Below are 24688 nucleotides of genomic sequence, written 5' to 3' on the forward strand. Positions count from 1 at the left end.
TGCTCTTCATCCCCAATCTAACTGACAAGCTGAAAGGATAAAATAGATTCTGGAAACATATCTCCACTCCTATTGTACCCATTTTCCATCTGACTGGTAAGACTTACTCTCTACAGCAGAGTTCTCATACAACACTAAACAACATGATTCCACTCATAATTCTCACTTTCCTGTTAAACTATGTATTTCATCTGAATACCCTTCCAGGGAATCCTTCTCTCACACCAGTTCCAAATGTCACCATGGATTTACAACTGCTGACTCAATGTTTCCAGTAAGGTCAACAAACTTTAAAATAAAGTCATCAATCTTGCAAGACATATGCTGATCTCGAAAGAAGTTCTCCCCAAACAAACAAAGAAAATCAACTTGTTGGTTATCTACAAAACATCCACCAAAACATAAGGTCCTAAATTCATTGGACCTTTTTGTATTTTTGTATTTGCAGATAGTCGCTGAACCCGGATAGCATCACCCACAATAGGGGTGGAGCCCTCACACAATAAGGACATCAGTGCACATGCGCCCAAAGGACAGCCTCTTAAAGGGGAAGTGGACATGATTAGGAGAGGTGGAAGCAAGTTAACCAACAGAGTGGGAGAGGTGTTGGTTAACTTCCCTATATAATCACTGTTTCCTTAAGTTTTTACCTATTGAGCCTCTTATTTTGAGCCTGTGCTTTCTGCCCTAACCTTGACTTCCCTTAACTATGATTTTGATAATCCCTATCTGGTACTTCGCATTTGGTTTATTACTGATATCTGGACTCTTCCAGTCAAAACAGTAAAAAAGGGTAGTAGACAGATGAAAAAGACAGTTCAATACCCAACGAGAAGCAAATTAACTACCTCTAGCAGATACAATCTGTTTTGGTATACCAAGGATACAAAATGTCTACCTGGAGAAAACGTTTAAGTTAATTCTGATAAGGAGGGAAGTTTTTAAGGAGTTTAACCCCATTAAGGACCAAACTTCTGGAATAAAAGGGAATAATGACATGTCACACATGTCATGTGTCCTTAAGGGGTTAAAGAGAGCCATCTTAGAACATTACTCAGCAACTATAAGAATAACTGAGTCCATTGGAAGGGGGAATAAAATCAATTTATATACTAGACCAAGGCTTAGTGGGTATAGATAATGGTTCCACATGGAACTTTGTCTTATTTGTTGCACAAACATTACATACTTGGAAATATTTTTTACTGTCCCCTTTAAGAGATGGCCACCAGATGTCATGGCTTATAAGTGTAATGGATCCCCTATACTTGTTGGGGACAGGGACACAAACACAATAACCAATAACAGCTTAAACTCAATTATATCACTTTAAAATACAAAAGTCATATTTCATGTAACCGAACCCCCATAGTCTGCACATCCAGAGATAGCTTGGATCTGAGTGCCCAATATATTAGAAAAGCGCTCAGATCCCACACACATAGTTGAATCACCGCTGGAGAAAATAATTGACCGACCGCTCTGGCGATGTCTACCCAGAAATAGTTCCATAAGTTAAGGGGTAGAGGTCGGTCTAGTTCGAGAGTTTCATAGAAGGTCAATGGGGTTTCCTGGCTCATAGGTTTCTTTGGGAGTTCTTGTAGAACAATCTGTTGAACAGCGCTCTCCTTGCTTGCCACGACTAGAAGCAGACATTTGTACGTTTTCACGGTGTTCAGGCCATCCAGTGGCTGCCTCAGAGTTCCAGGCACTCGATGACCAAGTCCCGCTGCCTGCTTTCGGGCGACAAGATGGTCACCATTTTCTCCACCATGTGGCGTTCTGTTATACGAACGGCAGCCACACAAAGAGAGCACTGAATTCCTGTGGTTTGTTTGAACTTATTCCTGTGGTTTGCACTGAACTCCTGTGGTTTGTTCAGTACTTAGTTCTTTCAAATTAAATGGGGAATAAAATATGAACTAAATGTCTGAACAGAGTAGGAGAATGACTCTGGAGAAGGCAAAATAGGGATTTTGTCACAATAAGGGTAGTAGTTTTTGTAATAACAGGATGCCCTGCAGACCTGTTCTAATGAAATAAGGACATAAGCTCCTTTCTGACTTCTGGTTTGACATATAGCTTATCTTTAGCATTATTTTTAGGTGATATTAGATTTTATGTGATTCAATAATGGAGAGGATACAGAAAGAACAGCTGTAGCTACTATTCTTTTTTAGAGGAATTATATAAGCTTGTCTTCTTGAATCACATCAAATTGCCTTGACAAAGCATCAGCTTTGACATTAACCTGGTTCAGGTCTATATGTAATAAAAAATAAAAAAATTAAACCAAGATAAGAAAAAAGACCATCTAGCCTGCTGGGAATTTAACCTCTCCAAGACATGATATATTCCTATGGTCTGTTAAAATTACAACAGGATCTTTAGAACCATCCAGGATATGTTTCCATTCCCTCAATGCAACAATAACGAAAAAGCATTTTTTTATTTGTCTCCCACATTGGAATTAGTGTAGGACCAACTGTTATTGGGGTACTGTGAAGTAGTGGTGGGCTTAACACAATATGTCCATATAGTGGAACTGGATCCCCATATGAGATAGGTGATTTTAAGTAGCCCTATAAAATTTTAAAGGGCATTTGTATGTGTGCACTGTTCCTTAATCTGTATTACAGTATGAAAGAGGCAGGTGGAGACATTTACAAAACTCACAGAAAGAGCTTTTCCTTATTTTCACAACTGATTGCAGTGCAACAAAGCTGACTACACATAAATTTGCTGCTCCATGGTTTGTTGGTTTTTCACTTCTCACTTGATATGTAAATAAAATCAGTATTTAGTGGCTGTCACCTAATCATCAATAGTTTATTTTTTTTCTGTCAACCCCTTGAATCAAAATGAACATACTCGTGCATTGCATGTTTCATTTGGCTCATGGTCAGTTATGTTTCGACTTAAAATGTTGGAATTCATACTATCACCTAATCGAACAAAGATTTGTATCAATTGCATTTTGGAATTAAATGAGTTTCCACTTTTAGTGTAAAACACTAAATTCCAAAATGTGGAATACCTGTAACAGTGGCAGAATAGAAGTGATTTGCCTGTTATTAATAGTATATATTAAATATACTCAGTGCAAGCACAATCTGTTTAGAATATAAATTATGTTTATCACATATGACATAAAGGTAAACATATCAAACACACAGCTATATACTGATACAGAAATATAGAGGGTCCCGTTCGTGTAACTTTGGTACTGAGCAGGTGTGTGTCGGGATTGGGGGGGGGGGGGGGGGGATTCTACAAACATAAGATAAAGGACAGAACATGGGGTGCAACACATAGAATAAAGTAAGTAAAGGTGGAGGTGGATGAGAGACTTGGAAAATTAGAAATCTTTACAGGAGACTAGAAGTAGAGGATGGTGGTAGGGGCTTCTTTAAATAATAGAGTTATCAAAGATTCACTAGTTCTTCAGTATAGTGGCTTTAGGAGTCAGCTTATGAATTCCAGAGGATAGATGCTGCAATTGAGAAGTCTGCAATTGAGAAGTAAATGGCATGGGAGTAAATAGTAATGAGAAAAAGAAAAGGCAAAAGTCATGTGAGAGTGTAAGGAAGGGGAAAGGTGATGTGATTATACTGAAGTGGCTGCAGTGGCTTTAGAAGATAGAACAGTGACTATAGATGCTGCAGGGAGTGGAGTGGAGAGGAGGAAGAAAAGAGAAGGAGGCTGGAGAGGATTTTCTGTGGGCTTACAGGAGGCAGTAAAGAAGGAAAAGTTGTCTTCCTTGTCTCCCACCAGGTCAATGCTCTCTTCATATCCTGCAAGTGATATTGGTACTAAAGATCTAGGTGCATGTGAGGAGACTTATGTAAATGTTTGAGGCTCTCTAATATCTACACTTTCCCTGGCATAGATTGAGATGGTTGTCCAGCACTGTGCTTAAAAGAGGATCACATTAGTCTACAAAGCAAGAACTGATTGGCATAGAGTGGTGAGACAAGTGGAGGCATCATGCAGTTTGATTCATATCCATCCTTGCGTTTTCTGCATCCACTAGTTTGCTGCCTTCTGTAGCCATCATTGATCAGCTTGTTGGCTTCTGCACTGCCCTCTGTTTCTTCTGAAAGACCTCAATTGATGGAGAGAACGGATTTCATCAGTTTATACCTCTACTTGTTCATACTTGCTGCATTGACAATAGCATATCTACTGATGCGCTGTTATGGGGCAGCTTAAGGTCAATAGTGGATTCCATTGATAGTCCTGTAGGGAGACAAAAAATAAAGATTACTAAAATGGCCATAAACTCTTTATGGCCATAATCGGAGGGTTTCCCATGCATATGTCAATAACAAAACCCTTTAATGTTATTTGAAGCATACAAGCTATAATTTCTACTAGTTAATATATACCTTTACAATATAGAGCTGAAAGTATTCTAAATAAGATTTCCACCATTGCAGTGAGCTTCAAAGAGGGTTATGCAAGAAAAATGGATTGTAACTGTAACATTACTAGTTCATTTTACAGTATTCAGACAGGGAGAATAAGCAACATAAGAATAAAAAATGAAATGATAGTTTAACCCCTTAACGACCGAGGACGGTTCAGGACCGTCATCGGTATTTTTGCGTTGCCGACTGATGACAGTCCTGAACCGTCCTAACGGTCAGATGTACTTACCTGATCGCCGTTGTTCCCCCGGCGGCGATCGGCGGTGCTCCCATTGTGGGGAGACTGCCTGCAGCCCAGACAGTCTCCCCATGGCGGATTAGGACCCCTGTGGCCATGTGATCACTCAACAGGGCGACCACATGGTCACAATAGGTGTCCATGTGTCTGCCTGCAGGGGGACTGTCTGTGCTGACAGGCAGTCTCCCTGCTAGTGTAAAATAAAAAAAAATTTAAGTTAAAGTTAATAAAAAAATAATAATAATTATATATGTGTATATATATATATGATATATAGACATATATTATACCTATATAATATACGTCTATATATCATATATATAATGTCATGCTAAGTGTATTTTTATATTAATATGTACATATATTAATATAAAAATACACGTATAATTAAATTACACACGTATATATATTATATATATAATAACTATATATATTGTATATATATTATTATAAAATACAAATAATAAGTAAATTAAATTAAATTACAAAAATTACAAATAATAATAAAACTTTTAAAAAAAATTACATATCTATATGCAATTTTATTCTAACTGTATTTTGATATTAAAATATATATATTTATATCAAAATACATTTAGAATGAAATTGTATATATATCTATGTATATATAAATAAATAAATATAAAACAAAATATACATATGTCCATATACAAAATTACATAAATAATTATATAAATATACACGTAGACTTCAAATATATAAATATGCATATATATTTAAATTCTACGTGCATATTTATGTAATATTTTTACATAATTAGGTAATTTTATTAATTGCAATTTGAGGGACCTGCCTGCCAACCCAGGCCGAAATTCCAGAGAATTTAATTTGCTAGCACTGTATTTTTCCCTGTAACTTTCTATGACACCCTAAAACCTGTACATGGGGGGTACCGTTTTACTCGGGAGACTTCACTGAATACAAATATTAGTGATTCAAAACAGCAAAACCTATCACATCGATGATATTGTCAGTGAAAGTGACTTTGTTTCACATTTTTCACACACAAACAGCACTTTTACTGATGATATAATTGTTGTGATATGTTTTCCTGCTTTGAAACACTAATATTTGTGTTCAAGAAAGTCTCCCGAGTATAACAGTACCCCCCATGTACAGATTTTATAGCGTTTTTGAAAGTTACAGGGTCAAATATATGGGTCAAATATTTTACATTGAAAATGGCCAGGTTGGTTATGTTGCCTTTGAGAGCGTATGGTAGCCCAGGAATGAGAATTACCCCCATGATGGCATACCATTTGCAAAAGAAGACAACAAAAGGTATTGCAAATGGGGTATGTCCAGTCTTTTTTAGTAGCCACTTAGTCACAAACACTGGCCAAAATTAGCGTTCAATTTAGTTTTTTTGTTTTTTCACACAGAAAACAAATATGAACGCTAACTTTGGCCAGTGTTTGCGACTAGGTGGCTACTAAAAAAGACTGGACATACCCTATATTGAATACCCTGGTTTGTCTACTTTAAAAAAAATATGTACATGTGGGGTGTTATTCAGAGACTTTTGGCAGATAATAGTGTTACAATGTCACTATTGATAAATTTGAAAGAATATATGTTTTGAAATCGCAATATCCTACTTGTACCTATAACCCTATAACTTGCAAAAAAAGCAAAAAAAGCAGGTAAACACTGGGTATTTTAAAACTCGGGACAATATTTTTAATCTATTTAGCAGTTTTTTTTATTCGCTTTTGTAGATGAGTAAAAGATTTTTCAAGTAAAAGTCAAAAAAACATGTTTTTTTAAAAAAAAATTCATCATATTTGTTTGTTTTTTTAAAATTAAATTACATTAGATTATATAAATAATGGTATGTAAAGAAAGCCTTTTTTTTGTCCTGAAAAAAACAATATATAATTTGTATAGGAACAGTAAATGAGAGAGCGGAAAATTACAGCTAAACACAAACACCACAAAAGTGTAAAAAGAGGCCTGGTCGCGAATGTACAACATCGCAAAAACAGTCCAGTCCTTAAGGGGTTAAAAAAAAACAACCATAGAAGTGTTTTTTGTTTTTGTTTTGTTTTTAATAACTTACCAGTGTCAATGGTTGTGCTGGTGCATCTGGAATCCTTAATGTGATGAATGATATCAGATGGTAATCTTCTTCCGGTGACTTTTATTTGTAGGCTGACTTGGATCATCTTTTTCAACAACATTTTTCAGTCATTACATCTCTTCGTGAATGATTCCACAATCCTCTTAGTGACTTGCACACTGCAGAAAATTCTGCATGCTTTTCATTTCAATGCCAAGCTTTTAAGTATATTTTTAACTCGGTTAACTTTAACACCATTGATGAAATTAGACCAGTCATTGTGAATCTCATATACTCCCTTGGTCTGTTTGCCCAGCCATTATGCCTGTACTGACTGGCTATGATGGTGCATAGCCATCACATTGAACCTACTATGTCCTCTTGACATGCCTTTCCCTCGCTCGTGTGTGTCTGTCATGCTGGACATGGCAATTTACCTTCCACCACCTGCATTTCCACCCACAGTTCTTCATGTCTCCTACTTTCCTGTCCAGATATCTCTTTCATGTTTCCACCCCTTCTACATCCTCAGCCTGCTATGCCGTTATACCACTTCAGGTACCACTTAGACTTCAGTTACTGACATTCAGTCCTCAGATACTCAGTCACTTATCAAGTAACTGCCCTTGCACAATAAAATTGCTAATATATATATATATATATATATATATATATATATATATATATATACATATGTAAAAAACAGATAAAATTCGTATCTTGTAATACCTTTTTTATTGGACTAACAGAATTTTTTAGTGACAAGCTTTCGGGATAACCTCCCTTTCTCAAGTCTGAAGCATTTCGAGAAATGCTTCAGACTTGAGAAAGGGAGGTTATCCCGAAAGCTTGTCACTAAAAAATTCTGTTAGTCCAATAAAAAAGGTATTACAAGATACGAATTTTATCTGTTTTTTACATCTACATCACTGGACTAATACGGCTACAATTTCTACTTATATATACATATATATATATACACACACACACACACACACACACGTACACACACAGTTTTCCAAAGTGTATTTCACAAAATATTCACTACCTCTACATCAACGTTTTGACTCTTCAGCGTCTTTATCAAGATTGATCTTGATAAAGACCCTGAAGGGTCGAAACGTTGATGTAGAGGTGGTCAATATTTTGTGAAATACACTTTGGAAAACCAAGAGAGTGCTCCTCTGACTTTTTTTTATATTTCTTTCTGGGAAGAACCCGGCTAAAGTTGCTTTATTTACTTTTTATGGGGTTGAGTGCCAGAGCCTGGATATTTGTGTGTATGTATTATATATAGCTATCTATCTCCTTTAATTAAACTTCAAATGTGCACCCCTGACCCCTCTCCTCCATCTTATAACCATTGCTCCCAAACCCTGAGCTCTAACTTGGTGTAAATGATTGAGGTTTTTGTACTGTATTTGGCTTCTACGTTAGTGAGGTGACATTTGAATTTAAATTATCTGTTTTTCTTTAATCTGCCAGCTTGAAAGAGAAATAGCGAAGCTATTTTTGTTCTCATTGGTGTAGATGTCTAGTAGTAAACCGACCCCTGCTTACAAATCGATATAGTAATAAATGCCTGTAAGAAGGTCAGTATGTTCATGACATGATAAAAAAAAATGCATATATGAGTGTGTGTGGGAATATGACTATAAAATGTCTGAGTATGCATGTATATGGTTAGCTATCAGAACCAGAGAGTATGCAAGTTTCAGAAATGTAAAAGACTGTAAGACAATAGGAGTAAAATAGAAACAGATTGCATGTAACCCCACGTATTCTCCTGCCATTTTAATAATGAGGAAATATTTTATTTATAGTTATAGTAATTATATTATAACATGAAACCTATTTATGTAGCACAATCATGATTCTCTATGTTATATAAATAGGTAGTAATACCATAACTAATATGAAGAAAAGCAGCAGTAACTTGTATAATTAACAATTGAGAAATGTATTATAATAAAGTATGTACAAGTACAAGTTCTCTGAAGGTCTCATTAAAGCTCTGTGTGGCATATTGTGTAAAACAATTTGTATTTGTACTCTGGCATTGTTTTCATATAATTAAGACAAGATAGAAAAAGTATGTTTGATAAGTAAAAAGAAGAATGGTAAAAAAAATGCTTACCAAGCTGTGAGTTGTTTGTAGGTGTCTCGTCTGCATAAAAATAAAATCAATCATGTTATGTTTTTACTATATATTCTCCCAAATTTTTTTTTTTACAAAAATCAAATAACAACTTGCCAATTATTATCTTAATGATTTATTCCTTAATGATGTAATTTCATTGTCACTTCAACACAATCCACTGATTGTTTGGTAACAAGTGACAAAGTTGTACACTAAAGAAGAAATTGGAAACTAATAAACAGAAGTTTACATTTTAATTTTAGACAAAGATAGTGAAACATTGTAGGTCTACAATTTCAGTTCTCTTGATTACTTCTCATAGTTTAGTTTATAACCTTAAATGACACTGGAGTATAATCATTAAACACTGAGATGTACTTAAAGGAACCATAAGGGTCAGGAACAGAATCATATATTCCTGATGGTATAGTGTTAAAAACACCATCTAGTTCCCTGCCCTCCCTTGCCTCCCTAAATTTAGTAAACGCTTACTTTTATTCCAGTCTGCTGCTGCTGGCTCTGACCCTCATCTGCCTCCTTGGCTGACATCATCAGAAGTGTTGATCTGAGCCAGTAACAATGCTTTCCCACAGAAAATCATTGGATTGGCAGAGAGTGTCAAGGACGCAGATATGGGACAGAGCCAGCACAAGCCAAACACAGCTCTGGCCAGTCAGCATCTCCACATAGAGAGGCATTGAATCAATGCATCTCTACGAGGAACGTTCACTGTCTGCATGAAGAGGGTGGAGACATTGAATGGCAGTGCCCCAGGAAGCACCTCTAGTAGCCATCTGAGGAGTGACCAGTGAAGGTATCCCCTAGGCATGAAAAGACAGTGTTTACTGCAAAACGCTTGAAGGAATGATTATACTTGCCAGATCAAATACAATAAGCTGTAGTTGTTATGGTGACAATAGTGCCCCTTTAACTACAAAATTTAGACCGAATGTGTTGGTTTTAAAAAATGTACCAACTCAGCTGTAGTCATAACTTGGATAACCTAAATTTAGCATTTTTTAGATTTCAGTTCACCGCTGTGAATACAGGGAATAAACCCCAATGTATTAGCCATGCACACAAATAATGTTATGGAAATAACGAATGGCATGAAGAAGTCATTGAGAAGATATAAGCTTAAATTCAAAAATGTAATCTGCATTTTAGGTACAATATTCCTAAGTAATATGCGTAATATATTGTTTCATATTTTTTTTGATGCATTCCTGGATACCAGAATAAATGTTCTTATTAAGATGATGCCAGAACTGTTGTTACTAGTTTACAAACAATGTTCAAGTACTTGCAAAATGTATAGTTGATGTAATGTATAATTTATCTAGAACTTGATTATACTGCTTGTAACATCATAATATATAGCTAAACACTTACTAAAAGGTCATTGATTTGTGGCTGCAGGAATTCATGTACCATTCTTTTGCCCTTTTCACTACCAGAACATTAGAATACCAATGATTTATCTCTACAAGTTTCACAAGTAACTACTGCAAAACTCAAGAGATCAGGACTTTAGGAAAGATGACCAAACTTGATGCTATGAACAAAATGAATTAAATAACGAGTGTGAATGTCATCCCCAGAGACATAAACTATTCTGATAAACTTAAAGAAAGCAGGTTTTAAAATGTGCAAGGCCATCACATTGAACCTACTATACTGCTGCTATGAAGTTATTTATTAATGTATAACATGAGCAAATCCTACTTTGTAATTATATATATATATATATATATATATATATATATATATATATATATATATATAATATTGTCCAATGCTTGCACTCCTGTAGAAATGTAGATATTGCCCGGTGCTTGTCAGCAAAATTTATAAAGATCAAGTGTAGGATTCTGACGAAAGTCCTGACACAGGACTGAAACGTTGAGTTTTCATGGCAGTTGCCGAATAAAATTTATTTGTTTTTCTACATTGAAAGAAGTCCTTGGAGTGCTTTTCCTAAACACTTTCTCTTTTCTTTCCATTTACTTTTACTTTCTTACTCCTTGGTGGGCCCTCTTTATTTACAGGCCTACCGTATCGTCGGTCTCGGCACACCACAACCGACTTGCTCCCTTTATATTATCCTACGCTTATGCTGGATCCTTACTCCATATACGGCTATTTGCCCCTTACACAAATATATATATACATATATATATGTATATATATATGTATATATATATATATATATATATATATATATATATATGCGCACTATGCTAGCTTAATTGATAAAAAATGTTTATACATTTCCAGATATCTTCCACAGACCTCATCCTGTATCTACACTAATCTGCACCAATAGCACGTGTTCGAAATGCCTGAGGAATATTTTATTTGTATAATACACACTAAAACAATATGGTGGAGTTTCCAGCAGCATTGCTTTATCTTATGATAGTAAGTGTAGTGCTCTGTTTCTCTGGATGCAAATCAGAGTCACAAAGTGTAGAACATTGCATATTCTATTCACACATTAGCTGTGGGTGTCTGGATTGACCATAAGTAACATATGGTATCAATAAGTCACATGGACTTCTCTCTCTGAGAATTCTGGGAATGTGGTTGTGTATAAAGAGGGTTGTCATACGTGTCCTAGCTAAAAGGTCTGACGTCACTATGATCATAGCTATAAAGAATAGTGGACAAAGGACCATGAGTCTTGTTGCCGGCCTGTTCTCTGACTTTAAAAACTCTCTCTCAATTCCCAAGTAAAGCAATTAACATCTGCTGTTGAACATCCATCATCCTGTAACATCCTTCTGTATTTTATAAAACATTAGCCATTGTAAGCAGAATAAACCTATAGAAAGTCTGATGCATATTGAGATTTTTAACTGACACACATTAGAATTATACTATATATGTATATTAAAATCATGGTACGCCACCCAGCAAGAAGAAGAATATAATTATATATTGTAAGAAGGATTTTTCTCTCCAAATTTTTTTTTAGAATATTGTAAATTTATTTTAGAAGAACATCTATGTTTTTGGTGTTAATCCCCACTAGTATCCTGATACCAATAGCCAATATGCAGACATTTTCATCATCTGAAATGATCAATTAACTTTTTTATTTTCTATCTTTTTGCACCCTGTAAGATGTGCAACTGGCATATCCCCTACTTTTTTCACTAGGACTGCCACCTGACTGATATTTGAGATGGTCTGTCCAGTGCCTGTATTGCAAAAATATCGGTGTCACAAGCACACCCTACTCCAAGAGTGTGTATGAGATGTAGTTGTGGTGGTGAAAGGGTTAAAGTTCACTATTTGACTGCACTAGACCGGAAATAATTATAAAATCCCACTTAACACGACCCACACTTAAGCGTAATAATATAAATATTATTATTTTAACGCTGCCACCACCAAGACAATTTATAAATAGGGTGCCTTGGTCCCCCAGGTAACTTAATAAAAAAACTACCAAATACAACTTAGCACAATATTTAAGCAATTGCAAAACACTAGTCTCTTCAGGTAACGTGATTCTTTACAAGACAAAGGCAGAACTTAATAAATGAATATTTATTATGAGCAAAAAATAGTCACAGTGAATACAAAAAATAGATGATAAACAAATTATTTACACGAACAACAGATAAAAAAAAAGATAAAATAACAGAAGTCCTAATCACTTACTCAGGTAAGGAAGATGGTGACTCATTCAAAATTAGATTTTGGTCCCAAGCAAGTCCAATACAGACTTCAGTATTATTATATATATATATATATATATATATATATATATATATATATATATATATATATATATATATATATACCCTGTGGATTACCAAGCCTCACCTAGAGGTGTACCTATAGCAACTATAAGTGGTCACCCCTTTGTGTTCCAGACAAACATCAATCCAAATGGAAACATTTGGTTCTATCTCCTGTTATGTACTTGCCACATAAATAATAATTGCATCTATTAATCTGTTACCATTTTCCTATTCCATAGATATGTCACACTCTGTACTTGTGACCCATTATAGCAGACATCACAATCCCTTCCCCTATGGTTGAGTTACGCAAATCATGTTTAGGCTTGATTAAAAGATTGTGTGTGTTCCATTCCAAATATTATAAAAATGAGTCTAAATTATTAATCTGTGGGTAAGTATTAATGTTTCTTTTGGATATGATACTGGAACACAAGGCTACTAGCCATTAACATATCAAAGGGCCCTCTATCTAAGAGGGAATATAGACATATGACAGAGTTGAGAGTTAGTTTATATTTAAACCAGACTTTCAGGCCACTTGTGTGTGACTTCTCATACCTTACAGAGGTGCTCTGTTGGGGGTCCCAGCTTCAAAGAGGAATTTAGGCTGTAAACCTTATGCCATCCCATACAATCAAATTAACCCCTTTTGGAATTGACAAAACCACCTCTACCAAGCAGCCAGTTCATCTATGCACTGCACAAATTACAATAAATATTCCATAGTGCAACAATGAATTATGCACCCTTACCGTGACAATTGGCAAAGCAAATCCTGGCATTATTCTGTGACCGAGATAGAGATTGTTATATTCTTTAGTGCCAGTACTGGTCTATTATTTTCTGAGTAGTGCTATACAGATTTGTTCCAGATGGTATGGTGAGAGGCAGGGTTTGGACATTATATATTATATCCTTGCCCTTACTCTGACAGAATAAGCGTAGGAGCTACATATAGCAAGGTCAACCACACCACACCTGATCAGTCACAACATTAAAACCACTGACAGGTGAAGTAAATACCATTGACTATATTGTTACAATAGCATCTGTCAAGGTGGAGGAATATATTGGACATCAAGTGTACAAGCAGGTCTTAAATTTCATGTGATGGATGCAGGAAAAATGGGCAAGCATAAAGATCTGAGTGACATTGACAAGGGCCAAATAGTGATGAATTGGGTCAGAGGGTGTTCACGTATGCAGTGGTTAGTACCTATGAAAAATAGTGCAAGGAAGGACAACTGGTGAACCAATACCACGGTCATGGGCGCCCAAGGCCCAGTGATGCACATGTGAGGCAAAGGCTGGTCTATCTGGTCCGATCACAAAGAAGAGCTACTGTAAGTAAAAATTAACTAATGCTGGCCATGATGGAAAGAAATCAGAACTCACAGTGCATCACATTTCACTGGATAAGAGTCTGCGTAGCGGCAGACTGATGACCCCTGACTACCTACATAGAAAGCACTTTCAATGGGGACGTCATTACTGGACCACAGAGAAATGGAAGAAGGTTGCCTGGTCTGATTAATCATGTTTTATTCAATATCAGGTGGATGACCAGGTGCATGTACATTACTTACCTGGGGAAAAGATGGTAACAGGATGCACTAAGGGAAGAAGGCAGGCCGGAAGAGGCAGTGTTCTGCTCTGGGCCATGTTTTTCTGGGAAACCTTGGGTCCTGGCATTAATATGGATATTACTTTGACATGTACCATCTACCTAGAGATTGTTGGAGACCATGTACACCCCTGTCAGTGGTGTTCCCTGAAGTCAGTGGCCTCTTTCAGCAGGATAATACACCCTGCCACACTACAAAAAATGTTTAGGAATGGCTTGAAAAACAAATCAAAAAGAGTTCAATGTGTTGCTTTGGCCTCCAAATTCTTTAGATCTCAATCTAATTAAGCATCTGTGGAATGTGCTGGAACAACATATCTGATCTGTAGATGCCTCAAATCACAACTTGCAGGACTTAAAGGATCTGCTCCTAATGACTTGGTTCCAGATAGCACATGACAGTCAGAGGTCTTGTGGAATCCATTTCTTGATGCATCAGAGCTGTTTTTATAATTAATTGCACCCACATGCAGGGAAGTGAAAAGTGAAAACAAACTCATTTTCCTGGCACTATAGTGTACATAGGTCCCCCCCACCTTCATGGACCCCCTCCCACCTCAAGAGGGGTTAAGGGGTTAAACACTTACCTTTCTCCAGCGCCAGGCTCCCTCGGCGCTTTGAACTCTCTTCCTTCTTCCGACGAATGTGCATACGCGGCAAGAGCCGTGCGTGCATTTAATCAGTCCATAGGAACGTATTTCTCAATGCTTTCCAATGAATGGCAGCATCTTCTCACTGCGATTTTCACAGTGAGAAGCGCAGAAGCGCCTCTAGCAGCTGTCAATGAGACAGCCGCTAGAGGCTGGATTAACCCTAGTGTAAACATAGCAGTTTCTCTGAAACTGCTATGTTTACAGCCAGTTTCTCTGAAACTGCTATGTTTACAGCTGCAGGGTTAACCCTAGATGGACCTGGCACCCAGACCACTTAATTGAGCTGAAGTGGTCTGGGTGCCTATAGTGGTCCTTTAATTATGTTAAAGTCCCTCACCCGATTCCCCACTTTATCTTATTCTTTTTTAAAATTATTATAATTTTTTAAAAACATTATCCCCAATGTAGGTGCCCGGAGTGTTTTGACAATTACATTTCCACCACCAGTTTGTTAACTTGGGCCACATGGGTCAATTAACAACAAAGCTGCTCGCTGTTTAGCATACATGTCCCAGTTGGGACATGGTATGTAGAAATATATACTATATACATAGTATATAGTAATGCATTTAAAAGAGAAGATGCTGATTGTTGCCTGCACGTTAGCCCCTATTATTATTGAGAAACATTGGATTAGCTTAGATCATCATCAGTTATAACCAGAGCCAGGGGAGAATGTTGGCCACAGTGAGACCTGCCCAGCTTTATTTTATTACTTCAGGGTAAGTGAGACATATTGTTTATATTGCTAACATTAAGTATTGTTTTATCAACCCTCTCCACTGTGTTCTGTTGTGTGCATAATTCCCCACTACTGTTTTCAGGATTGAATGAAGCACATTGATTGTGGTTTAATATAAAAATACTGGTGAAAGCAGAACTGTCACTGATGGGATCTTCACATTTCTCTGCTTACATGGACTGTAAGGACATGTGGAAGAGATATTTGCATAACTAAAGTTTCTTTATTTCTTTGTATATCTTCTATATAAAGAAAATAAAAACAATCTGGCACTAATGAACTCCAAAAACCACAATTTATTAGGAACCCACCATCATCAATTTAGTATCAATAAGATCTTTTCTCACAACTTGAGAAAAGCCTTTATTGGTGCTGAAACATTGCTGGTGTGTTTCTAATAAAGTTCCTGTTTTGGGTGCCAACCAGATCCTAGTCTCTTGCATTTTCTGTCTCCATATTTACGTATTTGGTGAGTGCCATTTCCATTGTTCTTCACCAAGTGATGTATATCTTCTGACTAATTTGGAATTCTGATGAAATTCCAATTCTAACCAGATTCTATCTTTATGAAAAACTCTTTTAAAAACATAGAAAATTAAAGTAATGTAGAAAAGTGGAACTGTGTTGTGACAAACATTGTGTATGTGTATGTATACTAGTATAGTTGAAAAACATTTATATAAATATTAAAAGTGTTTTAGAATCCTACACGGTCAGTATTTTTCTCATCCAGTGGATGCACTAATTCAGCATATGTAGTATTGGTATTGATTACAGATCATGGTTCCCTTTCTTTAATTGCCTGACCTATTTGATTTGTGTTATTGCTTTGTGTAAATTAAAATAAAATTTATATCAGAACACAAACTTTTTATGCAAAGTAGTTTTTTTAATACATTTTAGTAGTATAGTAGTATAGTAGTATAACTCGAAGACACTTTTCTATCTATCTACCATTTTCTTTCTGAGATACTTTGGTCTTGATGTAATATTGTTAAGCAATTTTTAATATACATTTAAAAATATCTAATATTATAAAAAAAATTGCCTACACCTCCCCGCAAGCAAAAGATATGGAAGCTGGGGGGTGGTTAAAAATATACAGTTTGTTTGTGTGCCAGTGTGTATGTTTAGGTGTGTGTGTGTGTGTATGTGCCAGTATGTGTGTGTCATTGTGCATCTGTGAGTGTAATTTCTTGCAATGGGGCCCTATCTGCATTAGTTCCGCCACTGGAGAAAGATCAATGGGTACAAGTGCCAAAGCAAGCTATAGTTAAACCTTGCATAGCTGACTTATTTTGTGCTATACCACATTTATACTCCTTTGTATTACATAATTCTGCACCATGCTAAAAGTGATATCCAACTCAGCTAAAATATTATAGAGTAAATCTATTTGTATATCTGGGTTTAAATATTGACATTACACTAAAACAAATTAATACTTAAATATTCTGTAATATGTGACCTAATTATTGGTTTCTTAGTATAATCCAAACACACAAAATCCCTGCTTTAAACCAAACAGTAACAATATACACATTTTCTATATATTCTTGGTCTGAAGATAAAAAAAGAAGACAAAGCAAATTCATTGTCGATACAATACACACACAGTTTTTAAGATAATATGAAAAATACATATACCAATCTACAAAAAACAACTCTGTGGTCAAACATTTGGTAGGTAGTTAAGTTGCTGGAATATATAGATAAATTCATTCACAATGTATGACAATAACTTTGTACCTATTGTATTTGTTTTTATCAAAGGCATCAATAAGTCTCAATTGCCAGCTTTAGAAAATTTGGATGTGGTAGTAAATGTAGTCTGTTCACAGATGGCAAATTTCAAACCTTGCAATACATGGATAGCTTAGCTAAACAAATGGATTTAACCGAACTTGGAAAAATAAACTGACAGTCCTTGAAAAAAAATAAATGTTTCTTATGGTCCTTTACCAAAATTTTCATAATTACACACTGCATTTATATTGAATACTATTGAATGGATAAACTATGTTAAAGCTTTTTATTTGCTCTAGACCTATTTTTCTTATTTCAAATACACATATACATGTGTGTGTATAAAGTTACTACCATTTTAGAAGAACAAACATTCGGACATTTTTATTATTTGCTTCCTGAAATCGTAAACTAAACATTATACTAACATTGTGGGCACACACTTTGTACAGGCAGAATTCCAGCAATAGTAGCACATTTCTGTTTGTCTAAATTGACTGTGCCCTTATGTTACCAACTATGTAACCTGGAAGCGTTTTTGAATGCTGTCCGCAACTGTTGCAGAGCAATTTGGAAAGGATATGCCCTGCTCCATCAAACAAAGTTATACTAAGCAGAACAATATATTTATAATATGCTTGTAAGTAAATACTTGGTTAAAATACATCAACCAGTACTCAGGTGAAGTGATATATTTTTCCATTAACTTTATTAATGCTGTCGATTTCCTTTCCTCTGTACATGTTTAGATAGATTTCAGTTTTCATATTAATCAAGCTTTTGGCTTCAAAGCAGATGCAGTAACACTGTTCCTATTTCTTCTCTCCAAATGGGCTGGTGATATGTGTGGAATAATTTAGCATTAGAAAAGCAACATTAATTGCATAGAATTGTGCATTTGTCTGCCAGAGCTATGCTCATACAAACTGCTGGCAAGTCTCACTGCAGATCCATATAACAGCCTCAACTGAGAAGACAAGCATCAAGTGTAAACAGTTGGGCAGGCAACAGGCACACCTATTACCAACATTAACATTCAAGGTTAGGCTTTAATTAAAATGACTTAAAGTCCTGTTTTTGCAAGTCATTTTCAATATTTATTCCATTTTAGAACAAGTATATGTCAAGAACTCATCTACGGGAGTGATGATGAGAACACTTCATTCCAAAAAGAACTTGTTTGCTAGTTTATTGATTAGTGGATTCTAGAAGTGTTGATTAGAAGGCACAAATGACACCCATGGCTGCTCTCCAGGATAACTTTGCCAAAGTGTGAGAAGTATTTTTTTACGTTACTTTGAATGCATGAATAGATGGATAGAGGGACCTTTAAAAAATACAAATGTTAATTTATTATCAATTAAGTGAAAAGAAAAAATTAAGTCAAATCAATATTTGGTGTGACCATACTTTGTCTTCAAAACAGGATCAATTCTACCAAGTTTAGTGCCAACATATGCCGCAGCACTGTACAACTTCAAATTCTAACAAAATATGTATGGCATACAGGACTTCTTTGTGTTGGAGAAGGAAAGTATAGCTTTGGGGCATAAGAAGATTTAGGAGCTAGATGCTCAAAGCCTTCTCCTCAATAGCTTGCCTAGTCCTGAAATGTGTATCTGAAACAGATAGGCAGTAGATCTTCAAAGTCAGTGCAGTTAGGATCAGATAGACCCCCCAGGAAAGTGGCAACCAACGCGTTGTTGTTGGAGTAGACTACCCACGTCCTCCCAATGATCTGGAGCTCTGTTTAAGACAGAGAAGAGCATTGACAGGAGAACCAGAATGACCCAGAGGATTAAATACTTTTTCAAAAGTTTCTATAAATCCCTTAAAATCAGAAGCAGTTGGTGCATTACTCTGCCAAATTATTTTGCCCAGGCCAAGGCTTTCCCAGTTAGCTGGCTTATAGTGCAATCCAACCTTTGCTCTACCAGTAGGAAAGGAATAAGGTAAAACTCTAAATTAATGGAAACTCTCCTACATTCCTAACAATCTCTAGCATAAGGTGGAGGAATAGATGGGCGGAGTGTGGTTATGTTACTGCCTGTATCCTAGGGAGTAGGAGGAGCTGATATTACTGCTTGAGGATCCACAGAGGAGTTTTTGCTGGAGAGTTGAGCAGTACATGCAAACAAGGTTAAAATGACTTGGGCAAACTGGTCCAATCTGTGGTTCTGCAACTTTGGTATGTCCATATAACAGGGGATCCATGTATGCCCACCAAATCCATTGGCCCTTTGGTTATGTCAGAAACAGGTTTGATCCTAAGCAAGATATAAGTCAACTGCTAAGAAATGGCACATTAGGAGAGATAAAAGGGTTATCGGATCTTAGAATGGCTGGGCTTAAACTTAATATAGAAAATTTCAGAACTACTAGTAACTACTATGCCAGTAAACTAAACAAAATAAGTAAACCGTAATATACAGAAACAAAAATCAAAGTCAAGACTAGTTGGGTCTAGGACACCTGAGACAAAAGCAAGTCAATAGCAAGGCCAGGTAAAAACCATAAAATTCCAAAATCCTTCAGCAAAGCATACTTACTACATTCAAACCAATGACTTTGTATACATGCAGGAATTGATGCAGATGCATCAATATTGGAACAAGAACCATGGTGAGATTGACATGGGTGCATCAAACCTGGAGCAAGAACCCTGAATTGACATGTATGCATCAACATAGTAACTTGGACTGTGGCTTGATTGATGTCCCAGGGTCCAGATTACGCTTTGTTTTCTAACAAGACCTCAGTTCCAGCAGAAAGCTAAATACAGTAAATTAGATATCTATATTTTAAGTGGCACAGTCACTTTGCAGATCTTTGCTTTGTTTATATCCTATATTGTCCCCTCTTTCCCTTTATTGTCCCCTCTTAATAATTGTGAAAAATCATAATAGTGTTATTATTTTGTTTTTATTTTTTATATAGAGAAAGAAAATTAGATTATTTTTTGTTATGTTGGGCATGATTTTAAACAATCTATTGCAATGAGCAGAGTTTAGGCAAGGTGTCACATTTCCTGCCAAATGACATACCCCCCAACATTGGCATCCTGTAAAGCAGCATGCCAGTAGTTAGATAATAGGGACTTGGCAAGTGGCATGAATCACTTGTGACACTCAAAGAGGCGGAACCACCCATAAAGGGAGAGTGTCTGCCCAAAGAATAGTCAGTATAGTAAATACAGACGTTGCTGAGAGCGCTGTTTCAGCTCTCCCTGCATTGTGCTCTGTGCATAATGCAAGGAGCTTTGCTATACTTTTTGGTACTTGATTAAGTATAGTGGGAGTAAAGTCACTGGGACCGGATCATGAAATAGGGACTGTCCTGCAAAATCAGGACAGTTGTTACGTCTGAAACTAATTTATTCACAATACATCAGTAAAAAGTGATTAATTGATGGAGTTACTTTCTTCTGTCCTGTTTATCTTCTTGCAAGTTCTGGCTACATGAATCAAAGTGGGTGACATGCCAATCTGTGCATGTATGTCTGACTTAAGTACTCACAGAGGTGCAAACTGCAGACATCATAGATAGAGTTGAACAAAATTGTAGTGCCCAGAGATTGAGCTTCAATGCAAATAATAAAAGGCAATGAAGTAAACAAATATAGGCTCAAGGCAATACCAAATATAATTATTAAAATACATAAGAAAGATTTTAAAAAATGATAAGGAGACTTTAATTTCTTTTTTTCACACTTCGCAAAGCATAAATAAACTAAATATAAAAATCTTAAGTATTAGTTCTACTGTGAATTACTGTCAGGGGTATTTAATGCTAGATACATTGGACCCTTCTGGGCACTATACTATTGTGCTGCCAAAACATTTCTGATACATTCGAACCATTGACTCCACAAGACCTTTGAATGTGTCCTGTGATATCTGGCACCAAGACATTGGCAGCAGTTCCTTCATCTCCTGCAAATTGCAAGGTGTGTCCTCCATGGATCTGACTTGTTGTTCCAGAACTTTCTACAGATGCTCAATCAGATTTAGATATGGGGAATTTGAAGACTTCAAACCATTCTTGAACAATTTTTGCAAAATTGCAGGGTGCATTATCCTATTGAAAGAGATAACTGCCATCAGGGAAGACCAATGCCATGAAGGTATGTACATGGTCTGCAGCAATCTCTAGGGTAGGTGGTATGTGTTAAAGTAACATCCATATGAATGCTAAGACCCAAGGTTTCCCAGCAGAACATTGCAAAGGGCATAACACTGCCTCTGCAAGCCTGCCTTCTTCCAATAGTGCATCATGCTTCCATCTCTTCACCAGGTAAATGACACATGTACCAGGCCATCCACCTGATCTGGAAGAAAATGTGATTCATTAGATCAAGCCACTTTCTTCCACTGCTTCATGGTCTAGTGCTCACATCCCCTTTAAAAGTGCTTTAGGCGGTGGATAGGGGTCATAATGGTCACTCTGACCTGTTTGCAGCTATGTAGCCCTGTACGCAGCAAACTGTGATGCACTGTGTATTCTAAAACATTTCTATCATGGAGAAATATGAGAAAAAAAATGTGAAGTGCACTCAAATGGATATATTAATTACCACAGGATGTTTGACATACAAAATATAGATAACTCTACAGAAATAGAAATAAACTTTCATAGTGCAGTATACATGTATAATAGGGATGTGCATGGTGCACTCAAATGGATATATTAATTACCACAGGATAAATGTGAAGTGCACTCAAATGGATATATTAATTACCACAGGATGTTTGACAAACAAAATATAGATAACTCTACAGAAATAGAAATAAACTTTCATAGTGCAGTATACATGTATAATAGGGATGTGCATGGGCAAAAAAATTGGTTTGGTTCGGCACTTCCGAACCCCTAACTACTACCCCTAACCCTAACCCTAGCTGTATCCTTGACCCTTATCCTACCCCTAACATAACCCCTAACCACCACAACCACTTACACATCTAGGGCTAGGATTAGTGTTAGGGTTAGATTCTTGTCATCATTCACGTAATTTTTCCTCCCTCTCTTGTTATGCCACTTTTCAGAAATCCAAAGCACTTTGGCACTTCCAAAATTCGGAACTTCAGCAATTCGGTAATTCGGCACTTCTCCAATTTGGTTCAGTTCTGCACTGCATGACGTTGACGGTGCAGGCTACTACTGACAACCGGCAACACCATTGGCAGTTTGTGCATGCGCCTGGCATTGACGTGCTTACGTGGCACGACGTATTGGAACGCACGTGTGCTCCACCTTGCACAATACACTTCCAGATTCGGGTATTTGAAATGGTTTATGCCTGCGTTTCCTATTGAATGTACTGCTAACCACTTTAAGTTTCCTTATCGGGTTCCTTCATCTGCGAGTTCTGGTATTTCCATTTGACTACACGTCTAATGCATTTTAACTTTTTTTTCCACTTGCTACAGTTTATGATTCTGAATGGTGATATACATTAATACTGACATAAAGTTACATTTTTGTCTGCTGCATCATCATATGTTTCTGCCTGATTGTTTATAATATTTGTTTTTGATACTACATGTTTGCATATTCTAAATTGAATGCTGTACATTATTTGTTTGTATATATTTTTTCTAAACCTGTATGTTACATGGATGTGTACATGTCAGTACTTTCGGTTTCCTTGGTAACCATAAGCAGGTGTTTATGGTTGGGAGGATCCCAGTCATTATGGGTGGCCACCCATTTACTTCAGGTGTCATTAATTTATGTGTTTCTTTATGGGTATATAAGAACAGGATTTAGTTTCTCTCAACAGTCTCCCTTGATAAAGGCATTTTTGCCAGAACGTTGGGGGTGTTTTGGTGATTGACTCTGTCCCTGCTTCTCACTAGGTCTGTTATGCTTATTATTTTTTTATGTGTATTTGTATTTGTAGGTTTAATTATATTGGTATCTCACTTTTTCTATCTATGATATTGATATTTTTTTCTTTTCACACATTGCGTATTTGGCATTTATATATATTCAGAATTATTCTGGCTGTTGCTTAATAACATGATATGACTTTATGTCTTGGTTTTTCATGTAATGAGATATATTATTAGTGTGTACCCATTGAATAAAGATTTTCTTTTGTATACAAAGATTTACGGTAGTGCTCCTTACTCAATTTGTAGTTACATGTATTTGGGCTTTTGAGGATAGAGCTTTATGTAAGTGAGCACCCTACATCCTTTTATCATAGAGCTCAATTTGGGGCTAGCATATATGTAGTATTGGAGTGTGCCGACCTTGTTTCATTTGTTGTTAACCGGCAACACCATCGCCAGTCAGTGCAGCTGAATGGAAAGCCAGCCCAAGGACTTCAAGATACAGGAGCCATTCACATTGGTCAAGCGTCCCCTGGTTTCAGATGCCGACCGTACCAGAAGTTCAGTAGCTGTGCAGGATTCCGGGGGAGCAGTACACCGACTACCCATGGCGAGAGTCCACCTGAATTGGGGTGCCGGGTTGGGGCTGATTGATGTGAGGCTGATGAAGTAGCTCCCCGCCAATGTCTTGCTGGGGAACGATCTCGGCCAATTGACATCCGTATTCCTGTTGTCGCAGGACTGAAACCTGCCCAGTCACCACAGGATCCCAGGCTCACACCACGGAGAACTGCTTGCACCCTGGGATACCCCAACAGAATTTGGGCAGGAAACCCTTAGTGACCCTACCCTGCAGGTATATAAATTGACCCATTCCCAGGCAGAATTAAAGGGGGAGAGATACTCTCGGCCGACTCCATACCAGTCTCTACCTGACAACTGATCATCCCACAGAAGTATAGGAAATAATTACTTCAGATAGTGCCCAATATTCCCCTGTCTGGCCACTTAGAGGCCAGCTGCACTAGATATCAGCTCACCAACACTTTCTTTTGGCCTTGCATCTCCAAAGATGATGCCAGTATTGCCAAACCTGTGACTTATGTCAGAGGGTAGGCAAGTCGGGAGATCCCCACAAGAAACCGTTCAGATGGGTAGTCGTATGGTGGACTGGTTGCTTGATGGCTTCCAAGATTATGCATGTGCATACTTGGATGACATTGCGATTTTTAGCGAAACGTGGGAAATACACTTAAGTCATATAAAAGCGGTACTAGATAGGATTAGAGAGGCTGGCTTAACCCTCAAGCCGAGCAAATGCCATATTGTAATGGCCGAAGTCCAGTACTTGGGTGTGGGAAGCAGAAGCCCTAACTGGTCAATGTTGAGGCCGTAGCGCAGTAGCCCACACCCCGTACCAAAACCCAGGTTTTAGCATTCCTA

At 36.9% G+C, this 24688-nt stretch overlaps 1 protein-coding gene across 1 annotated transcript in view; it reads right to left on the reverse strand.

Annotated features, from left to right (window-relative positions):
* The window catches only part of LOC134593986 (zona pellucida-like domain-containing protein 1), a 201382-nt gene that overhangs the window by 20236 nt on the left and 156458 nt on the right, over positions 1 to 24688 (reverse strand). Inside the window, exon 10 of the mRNA XM_063444612.1 lies at positions 8886 to 8915. Coding sequence (XP_063300682.1) covers positions 8886 to 8915 — 30 coding nt within the window. The remainder of the gene's footprint in view (positions 1 to 8885; positions 8916 to 24688) is intronic.

Source organism: Pelobates fuscus, chromosome 1 (assembly GCF_036172605.1).
Source record: "Pelobates fuscus isolate aPelFus1 chromosome 1, aPelFus1.pri, whole genome shotgun sequence".
NCBI lineage: Eukaryota > Metazoa > Chordata > Amphibia > Anura > Pelobatidae > Pelobates > Pelobates fuscus.